General features: G+C 45.0%; 1 protein-coding gene across 1 annotated transcript; it reads right to left on the bottom strand.

The window, feature by feature from the left end:
• Positions 1-11,916: 11,916 nt before the first annotated feature.
• On the bottom strand, positions 11,917-20,362 carry LOC129706363 (dual specificity protein phosphatase 6-like). The gene is made up of 3 exons (XM_055650627.1): positions 19,300-20,362; positions 17,563-17,991; positions 11,917-13,439 (listed from the first exon to the last, which is right to left on the bottom strand). The coding sequence occupies exons 1-3, from the start codon at positions 19,688-19,690 to the stop codon at positions 13,132-13,134; spliced, it is 1,128 nt and encodes a 375-aa protein (XP_055506602.1). The 5' UTR covers positions 19,691-20,362; the 3' UTR covers positions 11,917-13,131.
• Between the last annotated feature and the right edge of the window lie 1,464 nt (positions 20,363-21,826).

Raw genomic sequence — 21,826 nt, 5'->3', positions numbered from 1 at the left:
GGAAAGGGACCTCTTATGAACAGGTTCAGTAAAGGTTGGGATAGTTTAATGACGGAATGCAGAATACGTAACGGGCCGACAAAGATAGCTCACAAGTTGGAGACTCCATTGTGAGGGGTATGGACAGGGGATTCTGCGCAACAAACGGGTTTCGAGGAACGGGTTTGCCTCCGGTGATGGTGATCCAGGATGTCACGGACAGCTGCAGAAAATGCCTCAAGGGGACAGGGTGCAGAAAATCGGGCAAAGTAATAGGGATCGATGTGAAAGAAGAGAATGCGTAAGCGTGACTTTAGGAATGCTGAAAAAATGGTTATGTATATTCCATGAATGCGCAAAGTATAAGAATATGAAAGTAGATGGTGCTTGAGGCTCAGTTGGAGGGATGGTAGTATAACTGACATTGTGGGGGGGATTTAGGCAAGAGACGGGTGGTTTTTAAAAATAATAGGGGGGGGGGGGGGGGGGGGGGGGGGGGGGGGGGGGTGGGGGGGGGGGATAGGAGGATCAGGCATGGGAACTTAATATCTGCAGGGGTATACAGTTCATTGGCTATCCTATAGAAGGAGTTAGATAGGCCCTGAGGGGATCAGAGGAGGAGGGGCAGGGGGAAGGGGGGATGATAGCTCTGCTGGTTAGGCTTGATGGAATTCAAACCCCTAATTGCGAGGGAAGACAGAGGCAACGAGTCACTGTGGATTGAGTTGCGAGGAATTGCAAAGGCAAGATGACACTAATTGATGACCCCCAAATAGTAGCCCGGATGTAGGGTGTAAGTTGCAGCAGGAGTTAAAACTGGCGTGTAACAAAGGTATTGCCACTGTGGTGATGGGGATTTCAATGTGCAGGTAGACTGGGAAATTCAGGTTGGTTCAGGACCCCAAGAAAGAGAGTTTGTAGAGTACCTCCGAGATGGATTCTTAGAGCAGCTTGTAATGGAGCCGACCAGTGAAAAGGCAATTCTGGATTTAGTGTTGTCCAATGAACAAGATTTGATAAAGAGAACTGCTTGGAGATAGCGATCATAATATGATTAGTTTTGATCTGCAATTTGAGAAGGAGAAGGTTAAATCGGAAGTGTCGGCGATGCAGTGGAACAGAGGGGACTATGAAGGCATGAGGGAGGAGCTGGAAAGGGATCCAGCAGGAATGACAGTGGAACAGCAATGGCAGGAAATTCTGGGCATAATCTGGAAGATGCAGGATCATTTCATTCCAAAAAGGAAGAAAGATTCTAAGGGGAGTAGGAGGCAACTGTGGCTGACAAGAGAAGTTAGGGATAGAATAAAACTAAAAGAAAAGATGTATAACACAGCAAAGAGTAGCCGGAAGCCAGAGGATTGGGAAACTTTCATACGACAACAGAAGGAAACAAAACGGGCAATACGGGCCGGAAAGATGAAGTACGAGGGGAAGGAAGCTGGCCAGGAATATAAAGAAGGACAGTAAAAGCTTCTTTAGTTATGTTAAGGGAAAAAGAGTAGCAAAGTCAAATGTCGGTCCCTTGAAGGCAGACGGGGTTGAAATTATTATGGGGAACAAGGAAATGGCAGAAGAGTTGAATAGGTACTTTGGATCAGTCACTAAGAAAGACACAAACAATCTCCCAGAAGTACTGGAGGACAGAGGATCTAAGGGTAAGTTAAAAGACTCACTACAGTATGCACCAGATTGCACAAGTTCAAGCTGAAACAGCAAACACTCTATACCAGTGTGAGGGGGGCTTCGCTCCCTCTGGCTTGGTCTCTCACAATTTCTCACTCCCAACTCTCACCCAATGTTGGCAACCCTGTTGATCTGATGACTGGTTTACGCACTCTCTCTGATCTCCTGAGTGGTTTAGAGGGAGTGCCGGGTTGGTAGTTCTAAAGGAGAGTCGGGATCATTTATCTTTGTCTCTACTTTCTTTGGAGAATATGCTCTTACATCTGAACTTGGAATAATACCAAAGTCTGGCAGATCTGCATCTTCATCAATACTGTGCTCTTGTATCAGTTCATCACTACCTGGGATCATATGGTTTGTATACACTCTTCTAACACACACTACAATTTTAAACAAGTACCTCCTGGTACCACACACACTTCAACTACTGTTCCCACCTCCATTTGTTTGTTTTGTAAGAGGGGGCTGAGAATACAGACCTGATCATCTGTGATGAACCTAGGTTCTTTTTGACTTCCACCATAATGACATTTCTGATCGGTTTGTTTGCATTCCACTTTCGGAGATATGTTAGTTAGAACCAAACGCAGTCTACTTCTGAGTTCATTTCATGACAAGTTCAGCTGGCATATACCCTGTGGTCAATTGTGGCGTGGTACGATATTTCAGTAAGAAACTAGCCAGCCATTGCGACATACTGAATTTTGAATTCCCTTCACGAACTTGTTTCTTGAGAGCTCTGACTATCCTGACTGACCTTTCAGCTGCACCGTTAGATGCCGGATGGTAAGTCGGCACTAAGGTATGCTTCATACCATTTAGCTTCATGAAAGTTTGGAACAATGCAGCATCAGATTGGGGGGCCATTGCCAGAGACAAGCTCTTCAGGTAATCCATGACACACAAAGATAGACCACAATGAATCTGTGGTTCTTTCTGTTGTGTTTGTACCCATATATACCACCTCAATCCACTTTGAGTGACTATCTACCAAAACAAGAACATTATTATTCCCTTGTTCACAAAAATTCACATGATCCCTCTGAAAAGGTCGAGTAGGCCAAGACCATGTTTGCAAAGGGGTTTGGGCAGGCCTACTTCTACAACTCTGACAGGTGCTACATTTGTTTGCATTGCTTCTATGTCATTGTCCAATCCTGGCCAATACATGCAACCTCTGGCTGTAGACTTTCATTGCTACAATACCTGTGTGTTCACTATGGAGTTCTTCAAGTAAGATAGAAAAAAGCACAGGTTTTCAGTACACGTTGTTGCCCGTGTGGGTGTTCTTTCTTTTGCAAAAATACACTGTGCATACTCGCACAAAGGCAGTTCCAAAACACAAGCATGTCAAGACAAGGGGGGGAAAGGCCTTCACAGCAAAGTTCTGGGAAAAGTGCAGAGACGTGCTATTGATGCAATGGTCAACACAAAGCAAATAAGTGCCAGTTCAATGACTCTGAGCTAGAACTGTCATCGGAAAGGCCATATTGCATCAGCATAGAGCACCATCACAGGACAAAGCCAAACAAAAGACTCAACAAAACCAAATGCGTGGGATTCACAACCTTGAATAACAGTCGGAAAATAATGAACTTGGACTGTACAGCATCTATACTACGAACGGTGGGTCTGGAAAGGAAGACTTTCAGACAAAGGTCAAAGAGAACAATAAATACTTCACTATGTGCTTTGATACCACTGCTGTTTGCACGATTATAAGCAAAGACACCAATGAATCCAAGTTTAGCAATATGCCTATCACAGAAACAAACATTCAGCTGAAAGCTGGAGAAGTGTTGGAGGCATGTGGAGAGATAGTTTGTGATGTACAACACAAAGGCAAGACTTTGAACTTGCCAAAAGTTGTCGCGAGTTATGTCAATAAGCCAACGTTGATGGGCAAAATTTGGCTGCGCTTACTGAAACTGGATTGGGGATCAGTATTCCAAGTCAAAGCACAAACGCAACTGGATCAGTTGTTGCAGAAACATCATGCTATGTTCAATGACAGCTACAGTAGCATAAAGGGTGAGCAAGCACACTTCAGAATTCGACCCGATGTGGAACCTGTCCACTGTAGGAAGCTGAAATCAAAAAGTTGGAACAAAATGGTGTACTGGTTAAAACGGATCTCAGTGATTGGGCTACAAAGCGGACAACACAGTGAGATTGTGTGGATACTACAACGTGACCATCAACCAGGCAGTAGAAACAGTATCCACTACCAACCTCACAAGATTTATATGCTGAACATGTTGGTTCCAAGGTAGTCTCTAAGCTAGATCTAATGCCACATGCATATGCTCACCTAAATGTTGATCGTAAGAGCCAGCAGTACCTCACGGTAAACACACACATGGGCTGTATTCCCTATGGTGTGAAGTCGGCACCAAAAATCTTCCAAGATTGTCCAAGATGGACAAGATTCTGCAAGGAACATCACATTGTTTGAGCAATCAAGATGACTTGCTGATTGTGACTGTTACTGAGGAGAATCTGGAGATACTCAGTGAAGTGTTGAAGCGGCTAGATGATTACAATATAAAATTGAAAAGAAGCAAATGTGCATATCTGTGTTTGAAAGTGGATCAACATGGACTAAAACCAGTGACGGAAAGATTGAAGCTATAGCAAACGCAGGCACGCCACAGAATGCATGGCTGCCAACAGTGGGTGAGAGTTGAGAGTGAGAAATTGAGAGGGAGTGTAGCGACCGAGGGGGGGGGGGGAGGGTTTGGGAGGGGGGTGTCCTCACTCTCACTGGAGGGAGCTTTTGCATTTTTCAGCTTGAAATTGTGCAATCTGATGCATACTGTAGCGAGTCTTTTAACTTACACTTGAATGCACCATTTATGCTTTAATTTGGATTAGGTATGAATAAGGTTAGGCTAAATTACATTATATGTATATATGTATGTGTATATATGTGTATATATATCAATCAATCGACCTCCCCCTTTGACTATAGAAACAAGACAAAAATAATGCCACATATTCAATCGTATATGGTTCAATGAAATTAAGAGATATATATATATATATATACACACACACGCACGCCATTCAGCCCACCAAGTCCATACCGACCAGCAATCTATCCTACACACAAGGGACAATTTACAGAAGCCAATTAACCTACAAACCTGCACTTCTTTTGGAAGTGGGAGAAACCGGAATATCCAGAGAAAACCCATGTGATAGTAAGGCAGCAACTCTACTACTGTGCCACCCCATGAAATTATTTTTTCTGTAATATATTTATTATGGTGCCACGTCAATAAAGATGAACACATGATTCTGATTTCTGCCCTTAGTTGGATAACACCCATCTCCAGTCACTGTGTTTTATGGCTGATTTTCAACTTCTTCAGTCTAAAGGTCTCGACCTGAAACATCACCCATTCTTTCTCTCCACAGATGCTGCCTGTCCTGCTGAGTTTTTCTCGTTTTTAGTGTCTATCTTCAGTTTAAACCACCATCTGCAGTTCCTTCCAACTCTCTTTGTTAAGCGAAACGGGTCCTATTCTCATATTATTATTCACCTCAACTAAGTATTTTCTTCACCTCTGTTGCTGCAGAGAATACAATCCCAGTTATCAAATCTTTCTTCAAAGTGAAAACCAATTCCAGCTTTGCCAACATCTTCATAAATTGCTCCTGGATCCTCTCCAGAGCAATTGCACCCTTTCTACAGTGTGTCATAGTCTTACAGCATGGAAACAGGCCCTTCATCCCAACTTGACCATGCAGATCATAATGCCCTTTCTAAACTAGTCCCATTTATCCTCATTTGGCCCATATCCCTTTAAACCTTGTCTGTGCCAGTGTGTGGGTGTGTCAGTGAAGCGGCAACAACATCCGGAGACTTGGCCCCCCCACGTCTCTTCCCCCCCACCCCATGGGAATGTGGGCCGGCCTAGGTGCTTTGTGTCCAGCTGTGGTCCGGGGAGGGGGGGGGTTGGGCATCAGAGCTGAGCCTTAACCCGAGATTCATCCCCGCGGTTCTGGAGATGCTCACCTGGCTCCGGGCTGGGGTTAAAACTCCATGCGGTGTGGACAGGGCATCCGACGGACACAGAGCCGCCGGAAGTGAGGGTGGGAGGTGTGAGCGGTGCCTCGGGTGGAGGTGGAGGGGGGGTCAGTGCTGGGACCACCGCCATGTCTTACCCATCACACCATCTGCAGGGGAGAAACTAAACTACTTTTTTTTTCCTCCAAATCATCCCGTGGGCCGGTAGTATGACAGCCCTGCTTTAAATCAAAGCCCTCTAATTCTTGAATCACATATCCCGGGATAAAGACTATGCATTCACCTTACATATTCCCCTCATGGTTTTTACTCGCCTCTAAAATAATTTTTGCTGTATTTTGAACTTCCAGCACCTGCAGATTTTTGAGCATGAGAAATTTGTGATCAGCGTGAGAGCGTGAGAATTTTGTGAAATGCGTGACTCTCACGCTCAATGCATGTGAGTTGGCAGCCCTGAGAATGTGTCTCAACTCTGCTCCTTCCTGGGTATGGTACTGTATTACTCGCGCTTCTTACCCGAGTTAACAACAAAGCTTGCTCCGCTTCACTAGTTGTTGAAAAAGGATAAAAAATGGGAATGGTCCAAAGAGCAACAAAATGCTTATGATGCATGTAAGAAAAGTTTGACCAGTGATACACTACTTGTTTACTTCCATACAAATCACGAGTTAGCTTGTGATGCATTTCTTTGTGGGGTAGGAGCTGTGATTTCACATGTAATGGAACATGGACAATAAAGCCTGTAGCATTTGCACCACACACACTTACCAAGAGTGAGCGTAATTATGCACAAATCAAGAAAGAAGCTCTTGGTATCATCTTTGGGATTAAGAAGTTCCATCAGTATCTGTTGGGCAGGAAATTCACCCTGGTTACTGCACATAAGCCACTTCTCACTATTCTTGGTCCTCGGTCAGCAATACCTACAATGGCAGCCTCGAGGATGCAGCGCTGGGCAGTTCCCCAGTCACAGTACGACTACAGCATTGAGTACAGCAGCTCAAAAGAAAATGCTGTCACTGATGCATTGTTGCGTTTGTTTGCCTCATGAAGAATCCGATGTGGGCACTGAAGATGCTGGCTACGTGACTGGGGTTTCTCCCGGTGCTCCAGTTTCCTCCCACATTCCAAAGAAGTACAGGCTTGTAGGTTAATTGGCATTGGTAAAGATTATAATGTGTTCCTAGTGTGTCTGATAGTGCTAGTGTAACGGGGTGATCGTTGGTCGGCATGGACCGGTGGGCCATAGGGCCTGTTTCCGCGCTGTATCTCTAAACTAAAGTACACTCTCGGATGATGCTGCCTGATTCGCTGAGTTACTCCAGCACTTTGTGCCCAGTTTTGTATTTACAGGCATCTGACGGTCCTTGTTTCCACCTCAAATCAGCCTCTATTTCATCTCTAAATTTAATCGCTCTAGTTCCTGCATTGCCATCAGCTGCCAAAGGCTTAATTTCTGCAATTTCCTCTCTAAACCTTCACGGTTCTCTGTTAAGATTCCTCTTAAAACCTACCACTCGCACTAAGCTGTAGGCCAGCTGGTCTAATATCTTTTCATGTGGCACGTCATCAAAGTTTCTTTCATTAAACTTCCATGACAAGCCTTGGAATACTTTTGTTTGAATTAAAGGTGCTATAAAAATGCAAAACCTTGTGTTACCAAGCACGGTGTATTAACCCGAGCACGGTGTATTAACCCGTATCAAGGGACCTCCTTTGTTCTCCTGTTTCCTTAAGGACCATCCTCTCCATTTCAAGAATGTAATTGAAAGTGCCAACGCAGATATAACCATATAACAATTACAGCATGGAAACAGGCCATCTCGGCCCTTCTAGTCCGTGCCGAACACTTGTTCTCCCCTAGTCCCATCTACCTGCACTCAGACCATAACCCTCCATTCCTTTCCCGTCCATATACCTATCCAATTTATTTTTAAATGATAAAATCGAACCTGCCTCCACCACCTCCACTGGAAGCTCATTCCACACAGCTACCACTCTCTGAGTAGAGAAGTTCCCCCTCATGTTACCCCTAAACTTCTGTCCCTTAATTCTCAAGTCATGTCCTCTTGTTTGAATCTTCCCTACTCTCAGTGGGGAAAAGCTGATCCACATCAACTCTGTCTATCCCTCTCATCAAAGACCTCTATCAAGTCCCCCCTTAACCTTCTGCGCTCCAAAGAATAAAGACCTAACTTGTTCAACCTTTCTCTGTAACTTAGTTGCTGAAACCCAGGCAACATCCTAGTAAATCTCCTCTGTACTCTCTCTATTTTGTTGACATCCTTCCTTTAATTAGGTGACCAAAATTGTACACCATACTCCAGAATTGGCCTCACCAATGCCTTGTACAATTTTAACATTACATCCCAACTTCTATACTCAATGCTCTGATTTATAAAGGCTAGCACACCAAAAGCTTTCTTTACCACCCTATCTACATGAGATTCCACCTTCAGGGAACTGGGCCCAGTTATTCCTAGATCCCTCTGCTCAACTGCATTCCTCAATTCACTACCATTTACCATGTACATCCTATTTTGATTTGTCCTGCCAAGATGTAGCAGCTCACACTTATTAGCATTAAACTTAAACAAAAAGATAATTTCACACAAGTGTAAACAGCAGGAAACTGCACTTTGGGTGAATTGTTAACAAGCTTGTTTGTGGCACGGTGGCGCAGCGGTAGAGTTGCTGCCTCACAGCGCCAGAGACCCGGGTTCGATCCTGACTATGGGTGCGGTCTGTTCAGAGTTTGCACGTTCTCCCTGCGACCACATGGGTTTTTCTGGGTGCTCCGGCTTCCTCCCACACTCCAAAGACGTACAGGTTTGTAGGTTAATTCACTTTGGTAAAAATTGTAAAGGCCCTGTCCCACGATATGAGTTTGCCCAAGAGCTCTCCCGAGTTAAAAAAAAAGAAAACTTGTGGTAATTACGTAGAATGTACGTAGCGGGTACGTCGGAGCTCGTGGATGTCTCGTAGCGGTTCGTAATGCTAACGGCAGGTACTCGGGGAAACAAGGAAACTCGTGAAGTTTTTTCAACAGTGTGAAATATTTCCCAGAGTAAAAAAAATGCTCGTGATGAGGTACCACGAGCTTGATTTTTTTAAACTCGGGGAGAGCTCTTGGGTGAACTCGCATCGTGGGGCAGGCCCTTAAATTGTCCCGAGTGTGTAGGATAGTGCTAGTGTGCAGGGTGATCGCTGGTCGGCACGGATTCAGTTGAACGAAGGGCCTGTTTCCATGCTGTATCTCTAAAGTAAACTACACGTGGCATAGTGGTGAAGGGTGGGCTGAAGGTGTTTATTGTGGCCTGTCTCTTTAAGGCTACTGCATTTAACTGGTGAAGGCATTTCATAAAGTGCTAATGTCTACCATTGGAAATCTGTAGACACTTGTAAGTCTGAACCTCCAGATCAACCAGTGGCCTTGTTTAACCACTGGCGGATGATGCATGTGATGATGAATACGCCTGAGAGCTAAGACCTTAAAGTACAGAGAGATGGCATCATATATTCATCATAAACTGGCTTTTGTTGGTTAGTTTACATCCTGTGTTGGTGCATGTGTCTCATGACCATGAGGGCAAAGGTGTATATTTGTGTCTCGGTCACTCTCTTTTTGTGCATCAATCTGTGTTTGTTTTTGTGTGTGTACCGAAGATAGACACAAAATGCTGGAGTAACTCAGCGGGCCAGGCAGCATCTCTGGAGACAAACAGCAGGTGACGTTTTGAGTCGGAACCTTTCTTCAAACTGAAAGTAGAGGGAGGGGGCAAAAAATGCGTGTATTGTCCGTGTATCTCTGTGTGTGTGTTTAACTGTATGTGTATGTATGTCTGTGTATCAATGTGTGCACACGTCTGTGGGTCCATGTAACTGTATCTCAGTGTCTTTGTGTGTATGTGTCTGTGTGCGTACCTGTGTGTATGTATCTATGTGGGGTGAGTGTGCAGTATGTGTCTGTATGTGGGGTGTGTCCGTGTGTATGTGTCTGTATGTAGAGTGTGGCTGTGTGTGTGTGTGTTAGTGTATGTCTGTATGCATATAGGTGTGTGTCTGTATGTGGCATGTGTGTATATCTGTTGGTATATCTGCATGTATGTATGTGCATGCCCACATGTCTCTCTGTGTTGGTCTGTGTCTTGGTGTTTGTATATGCCCATCATCTGTATGTGTCAACTGGTGCAAGAACTGCATGTGTGCGTGCGAATACATTTGCATGCATGTCTCCATTTGTGAGGATGCACTTGTGTGAGTCGGCGTGCATGACTGCAGGCTTGAATGAGTTTCCTGTGTTGTCGGGAGGCCCCAGCTCTCATCATAGACGTCACCACAAACTCTGCTCGAGCGATGCTGTTGTCCTCAAACTCCCGGCCTGATCTTTAGTTTGGTTTATTGTCACGCGTACAGAGGTACATTGTGATGCTTTTTGTTGGATGCCATCCAGAAAGACTATAGGGTGGTACAGCAGTAGAGTTGATGCCTCACAGCGGCAGACACCCAGGTTCAATCCTGACTACGTGTGCTGTCTGTGTGGAGTTTGTACGTTCTCCCCGTGACTGCATGGGTTTCCTCCGGGTGCTCCAGTTTCCTCCCACATCCCAAAGACGTGCAGCTTTGAAGGTTAATCGGCCTCTGCAAACTGTGCCTGGTATGTAGGATACTACTAGTGTACGGGTGATCGCTGGGTGGCATGGATTTGGTGGGACAAAGGACCTGTTTCCACTCTATATCTATACTAAGCTACAAGAGAGAGACGGGACAAATTGGATGGACTGGAGGATTATATTCAGTGCTGTACAGATCTCCGGCTCTCTGCCTGATATTTAGTTTTATTGTCACGTGTACCAAGTTACAGTGAAGATCTCTTTATTGTGCGCTATCCAGTCAGCAGAAAGGCTATACATGATTGCAATCGAGCCGCCCATTGTACAGACACAGGATAAAGGGAATAACGTTTAGTGCAGGATAAAGTCAGCTGTGAGAATCTTCCTGCTTTGCCGTTGTCTCCTCTCACCCATGCCCTGGTCTTCCCCTTTCATTTGCAATCCTTAGTTTAAAAATAGGAGCCACTTCCTCAAACAGGCGCACAAGAACCTGCGGCAGTGGACGCTGACACATGCCACATCGTACAAGCCAGCCCACATCCACTTCCCCAAACTGGTCACCGAAGTTGGGACCCTTACTCAGACTTTACTGTTACTGCTGTTAGTTTCTAACCATTGAAGCTTCCTTATACCTGTGCAATTTCACATATCCCTGGAGATATGTCATAGTTATACTGTACAGAAACAAGCCCTTTGGCCCAACTTGCCCATGTTGACCAAGATGCCCCATCCAAGCTAATCCCATTTGCTTGCATTTGGCTCGTATTCCTCTAAACATTTCCTATGCATGCATCTGTCCAGGACCACAGTCTAGGGTCGTTCAGGTGCCGCACATCAAGTCCGGTGGGGACAGCCCTCTCACAAGGGAAGGGATATCACTCCAAGGGGCTACGTGAGGGGATCCTCAACACTGGTGCTCCAGAGAAGGTTGTTTTCTCAGCCCCCTTTATTTACCCCTTGTACATCCACGACTGTGCAGCCACGTACAAACCTAATTCAATTTACAAATTCGCACCACCATTGTGGGCCGGATATCAAATAATGATAAGACTGAATACAGGAAGGAGATTGAGAAGCTCGTGACCTGGTGTCAGAACAACAACCTTTTTCTCAATGTCAGCAAGACACAGAAGATAGTGATCGACTTCAGGAAGCAAAGCAGTACACATACCCCTGTTTACATTGACCCTTCCTTTCAGTCCGTTTTCAACAACAACAAAAAAAGGATACAGTTGGGGGATGGGGCCACGTACGCCTGGAACGGGGACAGTCTGAAGGATTCAAACCCAAAATGTCACGTTTCCCTTTTCTCCAGAGATGCTGCCTGATCCGCTGAGTTAGTTCAACATTGTGTGTCTATCTTTGGTTTAAGCACAGTTGTGAACATTACCGAATACGTACCCAATACGTCACTAATGAATGTATAGACACTGAAAACATCTGAAGAGGTTTTATTCTGAAGGTTTAGTTTTGGAAATGTTAAAAAAAAGTATTTTAAATTCTCTTATGGTACCTGTCTCAACTACCTCCTCTGCATTTGTTCATGCACCCACCATATATATCCATGGAGATGGCTCATCAAATAATGGCCAAGACTTGTGTGAGTTTCTATATAGGCAAAATAGTTATTTATTAATAACTTAGTATAATAATACAATCAATCATTCTTAGAATAAATCCCCATTTCACATTAAGCCTCTCGTGACAATGAAATCGGCGACAGTTTCTCACTGGCTACCAAACTACAGCAAGTGCATTGTGTACATACAGTATTGGCTTTCCAGTTTTAAATACAGACTTAGGGGAAAAAAAATCCATTGCATTCACGATTAATTTCCCTGAAGAGTCTGCACAGAGGTAACACACTGTATGACTTGCGCATTGTCCAAAATTACAAATTAAAATCCCAAGAAATACTCTGCCCCCACCCCCCGTAACCAAAGAACAGTCTATTCATTCGGAAGCAAGAAAACACCAACACTATGTACACTCACACACACACACATAACCAAGGCCCTCAGTTTAGAATAGACAAAATATAAGGGGCTTATCAAGATGCAGTTTTAAATTACACTCTCACATAGATAGATATAGATAGATAGATAGGAGCATATCAATGCAGAACAGTCATAAAGAAAATGTTTTTTTGGCGTATACTGTCCTAGTAATCAGTCAAAACATAACATTGGTAATACTTATTTATACACTTCGGTTTTCCAGTCCACTAGTCAGCATGTGAAATGGATTCAATTCAACCAGATACCTCACAAAGAAGTTACTCTCTCTAATATTAAACACTCCATCCTAAATCAGTATCTCAGCCGACATTTGGTTGTGAAACTGGATTTGTATAGACAATATATACAGAAACATGCTGCGAGATACTCGATAGGGTCACGAGTACACACAAAAAAAAACAAAGAGTGTGGCCAGTTTCAGAACTCTCCAAAAGCTTTTTTTAAAAAAGACTTTTATCCTACCAGCTTGAATCAACAAAGCCTTCAATGAAGACATATATCTAGCTGTGAGTAGGACGGGAGAAGAGGGCAGGGGTCAGGGGCACAAGGGCTACGCCCGACTTGCCCTTTTGTCCTCTCGTAAGACTGCAAAGCTTTCAGCCACTGCACTTTTCCAACCAACTTTGTGAACCATCGATGGCCTCAAAGTCAAATGTCAGGGGGGTGCGCCCTCTTTCACAACAGGCTGCTTGGTCAAGATCAGTTGTCTTTACCAGAGCCAGTCCGATCCCTTCATGTGTCAGTGATCCGACTGTTAAAATTTTTCCTGCCCGGTTTCACCCATGGGCTTTTAGCTTGTGGGTCAAGTGGATTGCAGTGCGTCGAGCTGGAAGACATTGTGGTTGGTGGGAGTGCTGAAGTAGAGGGGCTGAGCGGTCACCCGGTTGTCACAGGGGCTGCTGAGGCCCAGGGTTCGTTCAAAGTCCAGCAGCTGCCCCATGAAGTTGAAGTTGGGGGAAATGTTGGATTTCTTCATCTTCACGATGTCGTAGGCGTCGTTCATGGACAGGTTGAGCTTCTGCATCAGGTAAGCCACGGTCACGGTGACCGAGCGGCTGATGCCGGCCAGGCAGTGCACCAACACACCGCAGCTCTGGTTACGAGCTTCATCTGAGGAAGAATCAAAGAGAAACACAAAGACAAGGTCAGCGGCAGTCACAGCATAGACGACTCCAGCGGGTCCAACAAAGCTTCAAAACATTCACTTCATCACACTTCAAAGATACCGCGCAGATACAGCCCTTCGGCCCATCGAGTAGGTGCCAACCAGCGACCAACCTTGTACACTAACACTATCCTACACACTACGGGTCATTTACAGAAGCCAATTAACCTTCAAACCTGAACGTCTTTGGAGTGTGGGAGGAAACCGGAGCACCCAGAGAAAACCCACGAGGTCCCAGGGAGAACGTAGAAACTCGGTACAGACAGCAACTGCAGTCAGGTTCGAACCCGGGTCTTTAACGCTGTAGAGCAGTGCTGCCACTGTACCGCCCGTGCAAAACAAGTCACGTTAATTATGTTTGATAACGCGACAGTGGCGCAGCTGGTAGAGCCATTGCCTCAGCACCAGAGACATGGGTTCGATCCTGACCTGGAGTGCCGGCTGAGTGCGGAGTTTGTACATTCTCCCTGTGACAGCAGGGCTTTCCACCAACCATTCTGGTTTCTTTCCACATCCCAAAGATGTCCCGATCCGAAACGCCACCTATCTACTTTCTCCAGAGATGCTGCCTGACCCACTGAGTAACTCCAGCATTTTGTGTCTATCTTTTCACAGTAATTCAGTGTATTTAACGAAAATACACGTAATCCTTAACAATTCCAGAGGATTTGCAAAAACATGTGCTCCCACAGCTATTGAGGCTACATTTTAATTCACATTTACTTCAGCTCTTCCCCCTTCTCCCGCCTCTCAATCAAAACTTCCACTTAAGTCTCAGCTTCACAGACACGTCACAATACTAGTAACTTATAGAAACGAGGAACTGCTGATGATGGTTTACAAAGAAAGAAGCTGTGTTGGAGTAACTCAGCGGGTCAGGCAGAGTCTCTGGAGAACGTGGATAGGTGACCCTTCTTCAGACTTGTAATTTAGTTTAGTCTATTGTTAAGTATGCCGAGGTACAGTGAAAAGCTTTCTTGTTGCGTGCTGTTCAGTCCGCAAATATACCAGAGTCTGAAGAAGGGTCTCAACCCGAAACATCACCCATTTCTTCTCTCCAGCAATGATGCATGTCCCGCTGAGTTACTCCAGCATTTTGTGTCTATCCGCAAATAGACCACGTGCGATTACAATCAAGCTGCCCACAGTGTACAGATACAGGATAAAGGGACAAAGGTTTGGTGACCAGTAAAGTCCAATTAAAGATGATCTGAGGGTCTCCAATGAGGCCGTTGTAACTCTGAATTTTGGCCCACTAACAGCATCATTTATGGGTTTGAAGTAGAAGAAGAACCCGAAACGTCACCTATTCCTTTTCTCCAGAGAGGCTTCCTGACTCCAGCACTTTGTGTCTATCTTCAGCATAATTTACGTTCAGGTTGGTTAGGAAATGCCTTGCAAAAATAAAATAATTTCACAAACAGTGAAATGTGAAGCACTGCCTTGGAAAGCCAGTGACTGCAAAGGTCACACTGCAACTTTGAAAAATGTATGTGGAATCCTCTTGCGGTTTTGTGTGGGTTACTGCCGACAAAACAAAAAGTGCATTTAGTTTCCACTGCTCAGATGTCTGTGCGCAAACCTTTCAATAGAAAGTTTGCAAGATGGCAGTGAATGTCTTCTGTGTCGAGCACTCTCTGCCTCTAGAGTTTATTAACTTATTCTCCCAACAGTTGCGCCTGTCCTCACAATAGAGGCATTCAGACGCTTCAGGAGAGAGAGTCACAGGGGACAAGGCCCATTAACAGGAACAGGATGTCAACATTGCCTGAAAATGGTTTCCTTTGTCGGAGGAAATGCATTACAATGCCTTTAGATTAGTTTCTCTGTGGCTTCTAGCCGAAATTCCTTCCGCCCCGACTCAAATTAGCCCTAAACGGCAGGACGCGCCTCGGGGATTGTAATTACATTGGTTCTGGTTAAAACTATAACTATGCTGTCTGCACATAAAACTGCGGAGATCCTTTTAGAACTTGTTTAATGCTATCGATTGCAATCCATTTGGTCTGCCAGCCATATTTTTGTCAAAACAAAATTGCTTAAGATCTCACCATTCAAAATGGGTGGCACAGTGTTAAGAGTTTGATCCTGACTACGGGTTATGACCGGGCAGAGTCTGTACATTCTCCCCGTCACCTGCGTGGGTTTTCCCTCGGGTTCTCCGGTTTCCTCCCACACTCCAAAGATTTACAGGTTTGTAGGTTAATTGGCTTTTGGTAAAATTGTAAATTGTCCCTAGTGTGCAGGGATCGCTGGTCTGCCAGGACTAAGAGGGCCGAAGGGCCTGCTTCCTTGCTGAATATATAAACTAAACACTCAGAACAGGGTACATTTGAGCTGTGCAATTAAATGCAAGCTCATTTATTTTCTGGCCTGGTTTATGCCATTGTGGATGTTAAATTTTGATGGCTGAAAATTGGGTCACAATAACAGAAGATATCACTGAGATATATTGATATATTAAAACGCATCCTTTATGTTGTGTGCCACCTTTCAAGTTAATGGGGGGGGGGACCACCAGAATAGGACACAGTGGAGTATTTTGTATATTTCAAGTCCACAAGTATGGGCAGCACAGCGGTAGAGTTGCTGCCTCACAGCGCCAGGGACCAGTGTTCGATCCTGACTACGGGTGTTGTCTGAACGGAGTTTGGACGTTCTCCCGGTGACCTGCGTGGGTTTTTCTCGGGCGCTCCAGTTTCCTCCCACACCCCAAAGACGTGCGGGTTTGTAGGTTAATTGGCTTTGGTAAAAATAAAGGTAAACTGTCCCTAGTGTGTGAGATAGTGGCAGTGTACAGGGCTGTTTGGTGCAGCTCAGTGGGTTAAAGAGCCTGTTTCCACACTATCTCTAAATCAGACTAATTCCCACAGTTTGTGCAGATACACTCCAATCACTGAATGCCAAATGGGAACATTTTGACACAACATAAAGGATATGCTACACCCTTCCCAGAATTCCGGTACAAGCTTATTCCAATTTCCCTTTTCTTTAGTAATGACAAGAGTTGTGGAAAATCAAACGTGTTTTGTTTGGGTTAGCAAAGGGTTACTTGTTCTTATTACAAACTGTGAATTGTTGTCATTAGTATGGCCCAACAATATAAACATCTAGGTACGACACTAAAAGCTGGAACAACTCAGCGGGTCAGGCAGCATTTCTGGAGAAAAGGAATAGGTGATGTTTTGGGGCGAGACCCTTCTTCAGACAGAGAGTCAGGAGAGAGGGAAACGAGAGATATAGAAGGTACATAGTAACAAACGAATGAAAGATATGCAAAAGCAATGACGATGAAGGTGGAGCCCACACACAATGGCCATTCACTGTTGGTCTTTCATTCACTGTTGGCTGTGGGGAAGGTGGTAGAGAGTTACACAGTCAACAGTACGACAGTGAAACTAGTTGACGACTAGGATGGGGGGGGGGGGGGAGAAAAAGAGGGGGAAATGCAAGGGTTATTTGAAGTTAGAGAAATCAATATCACACTTCTGGGTTGAAAGCTGCCCAAGCAAATAAATGAGGCCAATTTGCATTTGGCCTCATTCTGACAGTGGAGGAGGCCCTGGACAGAAAGGTCAGTGTGGAAATGGGAAGGTGAGTTAAAGCTATTGGCAACTGGGAGATCGCCTAGTTACATCTACACGTACCCACTATACAAGCTTTATACATTGCAACCCACATTGCTGCACAGAAGTAGAATTATAAACCATCCTTACCCACCCAATTAAAATCAAACCAAAAATTGCCGATGCTGTATATCTTAAGTAAGAACACTAAACTGTGAAAACACACAGCAGGTCAGGCAGCATCTGCGGAAAACGAAACAGGGTCCAGACTCGAAACATTGGCTCTCTGCGCTCCAGAGATGCTGCCAGACTCGCTGAGTTACTCCAGCATTTTGTGTTTATCAAATCTCACTGTACCAAACGGTGCATGTGACAATAAATGCAACTTGAACTTGAACTATCTTCTGTGTAAACGAGCATCTGCAGTCCCTGCCCAGACATACAAGATTGACAATCGCGGAGAAAGCAACTGGTTGGAGAGATTTCTAACAGGGTTTCTTACCTATGAAGGCAATTGCTTCTGGGAAGAATTGGGACAGGTTCTGACTCCAGTGGTCGGAGATGGGGATTTGCTTGTATTTAAATTCGCCTGCGTTCTCAAACAGGTTGGGGAGGTTGGGAGTGACGTTGAGGATATACTTGATCCCGTGTTCCTCCAGAGCGTCGAGGTTGGTGGAGTCCTTGGCGCAGCCTAGGTACAGGTAGGGCAAGATCTCGACCGGGAAGGGAGGCTGGTGATTGTTGGACAGAGGACTACCTTCGCACTCGGTGGCGCTGCTCGGTGCGTCCGACTCGATGTCGGAGGAGTCGGAGCTGATGCGGAGGCCGCCGAGTCCGAGGACGGGCACGGTGGGGGAGATACTGCAACACAGGCTCTCCAGGTTGGTCTCACAGTGTGCTGGATACTCCGCCTGGAACTTACTGAATCCACCTGTGGACACAAACAACACACAGCAACAGCCGCGTTACAACCAGCCCGCTGCCTCAGAACTGCTCAGCACACACAATTAAACACCTTTGAGGCTATTTGCCCCATTTCCGCTGTACTAGCCCTTTCACTCTCCATTTTCTAATGTTTTCTTTACAATATGTATCAAATAATTAAGCACGGAGGCCAATCACCCTCTAACTGCCATACTAGCCCCTTCCACTCTCCACATGATAATCTTTCCTTGACAGTGTATCCAGTGTAGACTGGATTTGGAAAATGGCAGCAAACATGTCACCTCTTGCATGCGGGCTCAGTAGACTATTTCTGTACGAAGGTACACAAAAAAGCTGGAGAAACTCAGCGGGTGCAGCAGCATCAATGGAGCAAAGGAAATAGGCAACGTTGCCTATTTCCTTCGCTCCATAGATGCTGCTGCACCCGCTGAGTTTCTCCAGCATTTTTCGATTTTCCAGCATCTGCAGTTCCTTCTTAAAGACTATTGCTGTACACTTGCTAATTGGGGTGGTATGGTGATACTGAACTGTTTGTAAGAAAATAATTTCACTGTGCGTTTACACACCATGCAAGTGACAATAAAGCACCATTGATGAACCATTGAATATAGAGCACTCTTTGGGGCCATCTGCCCTCTTCCTACTGTACTAGCCCCTTGCACTCTCCACTTGATAAAAGTGTTTTCTTTACAATATGTATCCAATGCCCAGTTAAAAAGTTGCTGGTCTTTTTTAAACCCCCAATCAAAGCTCCACTAATTTGTAGAAACAATCTCTACTTCCTCCCCTCCCTCTAGTACATTTTATTGCATTGTACGTTACATAGATACATAGACAATAGGTGCAGGAGTAGGCCATTCGGCCCTTCGAGCCAGCACCGCCATTCAATGTGATCGTGGATGATCATCCACAATCTGTATCCCCGTTCCTGCCTTCTCCCCATCCTCGATTCAGCTAGCCCTAAGAGCTCTACCTAACTCCCTCAATGCACAATAGATTTCCCATTTCCGGGAATAATACACACAATTTCATCTATTTGGGGTAAGGATACAATCAGGATTTACATGTAACAGTCAACACAGATTTACTCACAACGTAAAGTGCATTAATCTACAAGGTCGCCAAGTGCCTGGAAAATTAGCCCAATTTCTCTTTCAAAAGAGGGCCAAGTTTTCAGAGCTGAAAACGGCTATAATGATTCTACTTTTTGAATAAAAAGCATTCTTTTTTTTTCAGCTATTAAATAAAACAAAATTATATTCCAGCATACGGTTGGTGCAGAGGATATTTTTACCTTCCAAGCAAAACACTTTGCAACCTTCGTCCCTTAACTTTCTCAGTAGGAGGCCGAGCACGGAGGTGGTGTAGAGGTTTTCGTTCCACTCCGCCGAGTTCTCGTCGTACAGGAGGATGATGTCGGTCTTGCAGCGGCGAGCGAAGCGTTCCTTGTCTTCGTGGTTGGAGATGAGGGACTTGACGGGGAAGTTCCCTTTCCTCAGCCTTCTTAACATCAGGCCCGGGATGGCTACGCTGATGGCCGCCTCGATGTGCGAGGACTCGTACAGCTCATGGGCACGGCAGTCCATCAGCAGCAGGCTGTCGCTGCCCCGCACCAGCTGGTCGTGGAGCCAGCCCGCCGCCTTGCAGATCGCCATTTCCGGGCAACAGGGAAATTTCTCTAACATGGGGGCAGAAATCACTGAACGATCATCAGCTGAAGCAAAACAGCCGCCGCCAACCTGTCGACTTTATCAATGGAATAAACTAGATACCTCCCCTACCACAAACAACCTTCCTTCCCTACTTTGCAAATTAAACCTGAATTGCTAAAAATGAGTCCAATTCCCTATTTTGCAAATAAACCCTAAATTGTAAAACAAATTCTACTTTGCAAATTAAAGCCAAGAAAAAAGGCAAAATCAATTTTCATCTGCACAAAAATCGGCTTTAAAATAATTGCAAAATTGAATCCAATTCCCTACTTTGCAAATAAGACCGAAATTGCAAAAAATGTTCTGCTTCAAAGCAAAGAAAAATTAATTATCAGCTGAACAAAAATCGTCCTTAAAACAATTGCAAAATTAGTCTGCTTCCCTACTTTGAAATAAAACCTAAATTGTAGAAATGTTCTACTTAAAAGCAAATTGATTTTCAGCTGCAAAAAAAAAAAATTGTCTTTAAAAGAAAATTGTATTTCCCTCAAGAAAGAGCGAGGCGGGTTGCATCTATGGGCTGCGAGATGTGAATGGCAGGGCGCTGCTGGCTGCCTGTGTTTTTCTCAATGACCCTGGCTGGCGCCGCGACGCTCGGCCCGCAGCCGCCGCGCCGCTTTTCTTCAATAGAAACAACCCGCCGCCTCGCCCCGCCCACCGCAGATGGATACATTGCACCGGCCAATCAGTCCTCGCCCTTGTCTTCTGTCGTCACCGCGTTGCCGGGGTGACGACCCGGATTGGAGTGTGTGTATGCAAACGAGCTGTGGAAATGCCATTCACAAAGGGGAGAGAGAGAGAGAGAGAGAGAGAGGGGAGGATTTGTTTTCCTTAATTGGATGCAGGAATTTCCGTTCTCTCGATCCCTTGCTCTCAAAAAGCCCCACTCACTCAGGAGGGGAGGGGACGGAGTAGGAGAGAGAGAGAGAGAGAGAGAGAGAGAAAGAAAGAAAGAAAGAAAGAAAGAAAGAGGGCAAAAGAGGGAGCAAACATGTAGGCAACATTTAAGCAACATTTTCAACTTTATATCCTTGTACTAAATGCTGTCCCCTTTATCTGTTCACTGTTGACAAGATCCTTGTCAAGTAAGGATGTCCAGGGTTATGGGGAGAAGGCAAGGGAATAGGGTTGGGAGGTAGAGATAGATCACTCATTATTGAATGGCGGGGTAGACTCGATGGGCCGAACGGCCTAATTCTTCTGTAGTGTTTATGAATTTATGGGCGGCTTGATTTCATTCATGTAGAAAAAAGAACTGTAGGTGCTGGTTAATACACAAAGGGACACAGAGTGCAGGAGTAACTCAGCGGGTCAGGCAGCATCTGTGGGTGGAAAGGGTCGGTGATGTTTCGGGTCGGGACCCTTCTTCAGACCGGGTTTTCTTTGTTTCTTCAGATTGCCCTTTGTGTCTACAAGGAACTGCGGATGCTGGTCAATACAGAAAAGGACTCAGCGTGCTGGAGTAACTCACCGGATCAGGCAACATCTCCAGAGAAGGATCTAGACCCGAAACGTCACCTATCTATGTTATCCAGAGACGCTGCCTGACCTGCTGAGTTATTCCATCACTTTGTGTCCTTTTGATTGTAATCACGTATAGTCTTTTCTTTGGCTGGGTAGCGCGCAAACAAAAGCTTTTCACTGGACCTCGGTACATGTGACAATAATAAACAAAACAAAAAAAATATGAATTGGCACATTGATTAAAAAAAACATTCAATAACATTCAATTGATGCAAATAACATTGTCTCTCACACGGGGGGACTTCCTCGCTGTTAATTACATAACTGCGGACATCATGATCATGATCAATGCAAATTAATTGACGGCGGTTAAGAGCGTTAGCCCACGGTGGTGCCCGCGATACTGTTTTGACAGGAAACGCCAGCGTGCTTTCTTCTCCTGAATCCGCACGGCGTCCTTTTTTTTGAATGGGGATCTTTAAAAAAAAAACCATTGAAGGATTTCGCTGCATTGAGCTCCCGTTGCACCGACTGCCCCGACCCCTCCCCCACCATCTCACACACATGTATAAATCACTATTTATTTTCAAGACTAGATGCGAGAATCTTATTATTTATAAACGTAGCCCTAAATATTTGGAAAAT

This window comes from Leucoraja erinacea, chromosome 19 (assembly GCF_028641065.1).
Source record: "Leucoraja erinacea ecotype New England chromosome 19, Leri_hhj_1, whole genome shotgun sequence".
Taxonomy (NCBI): Eukaryota; Metazoa; Chordata; class Chondrichthyes; order Rajiformes; family Rajidae; genus Leucoraja; species Leucoraja erinaceus.
Note: the sequence above shows the minus strand (reverse complement) of the source record. Positions and strands in the feature narration are given on the sequence as shown.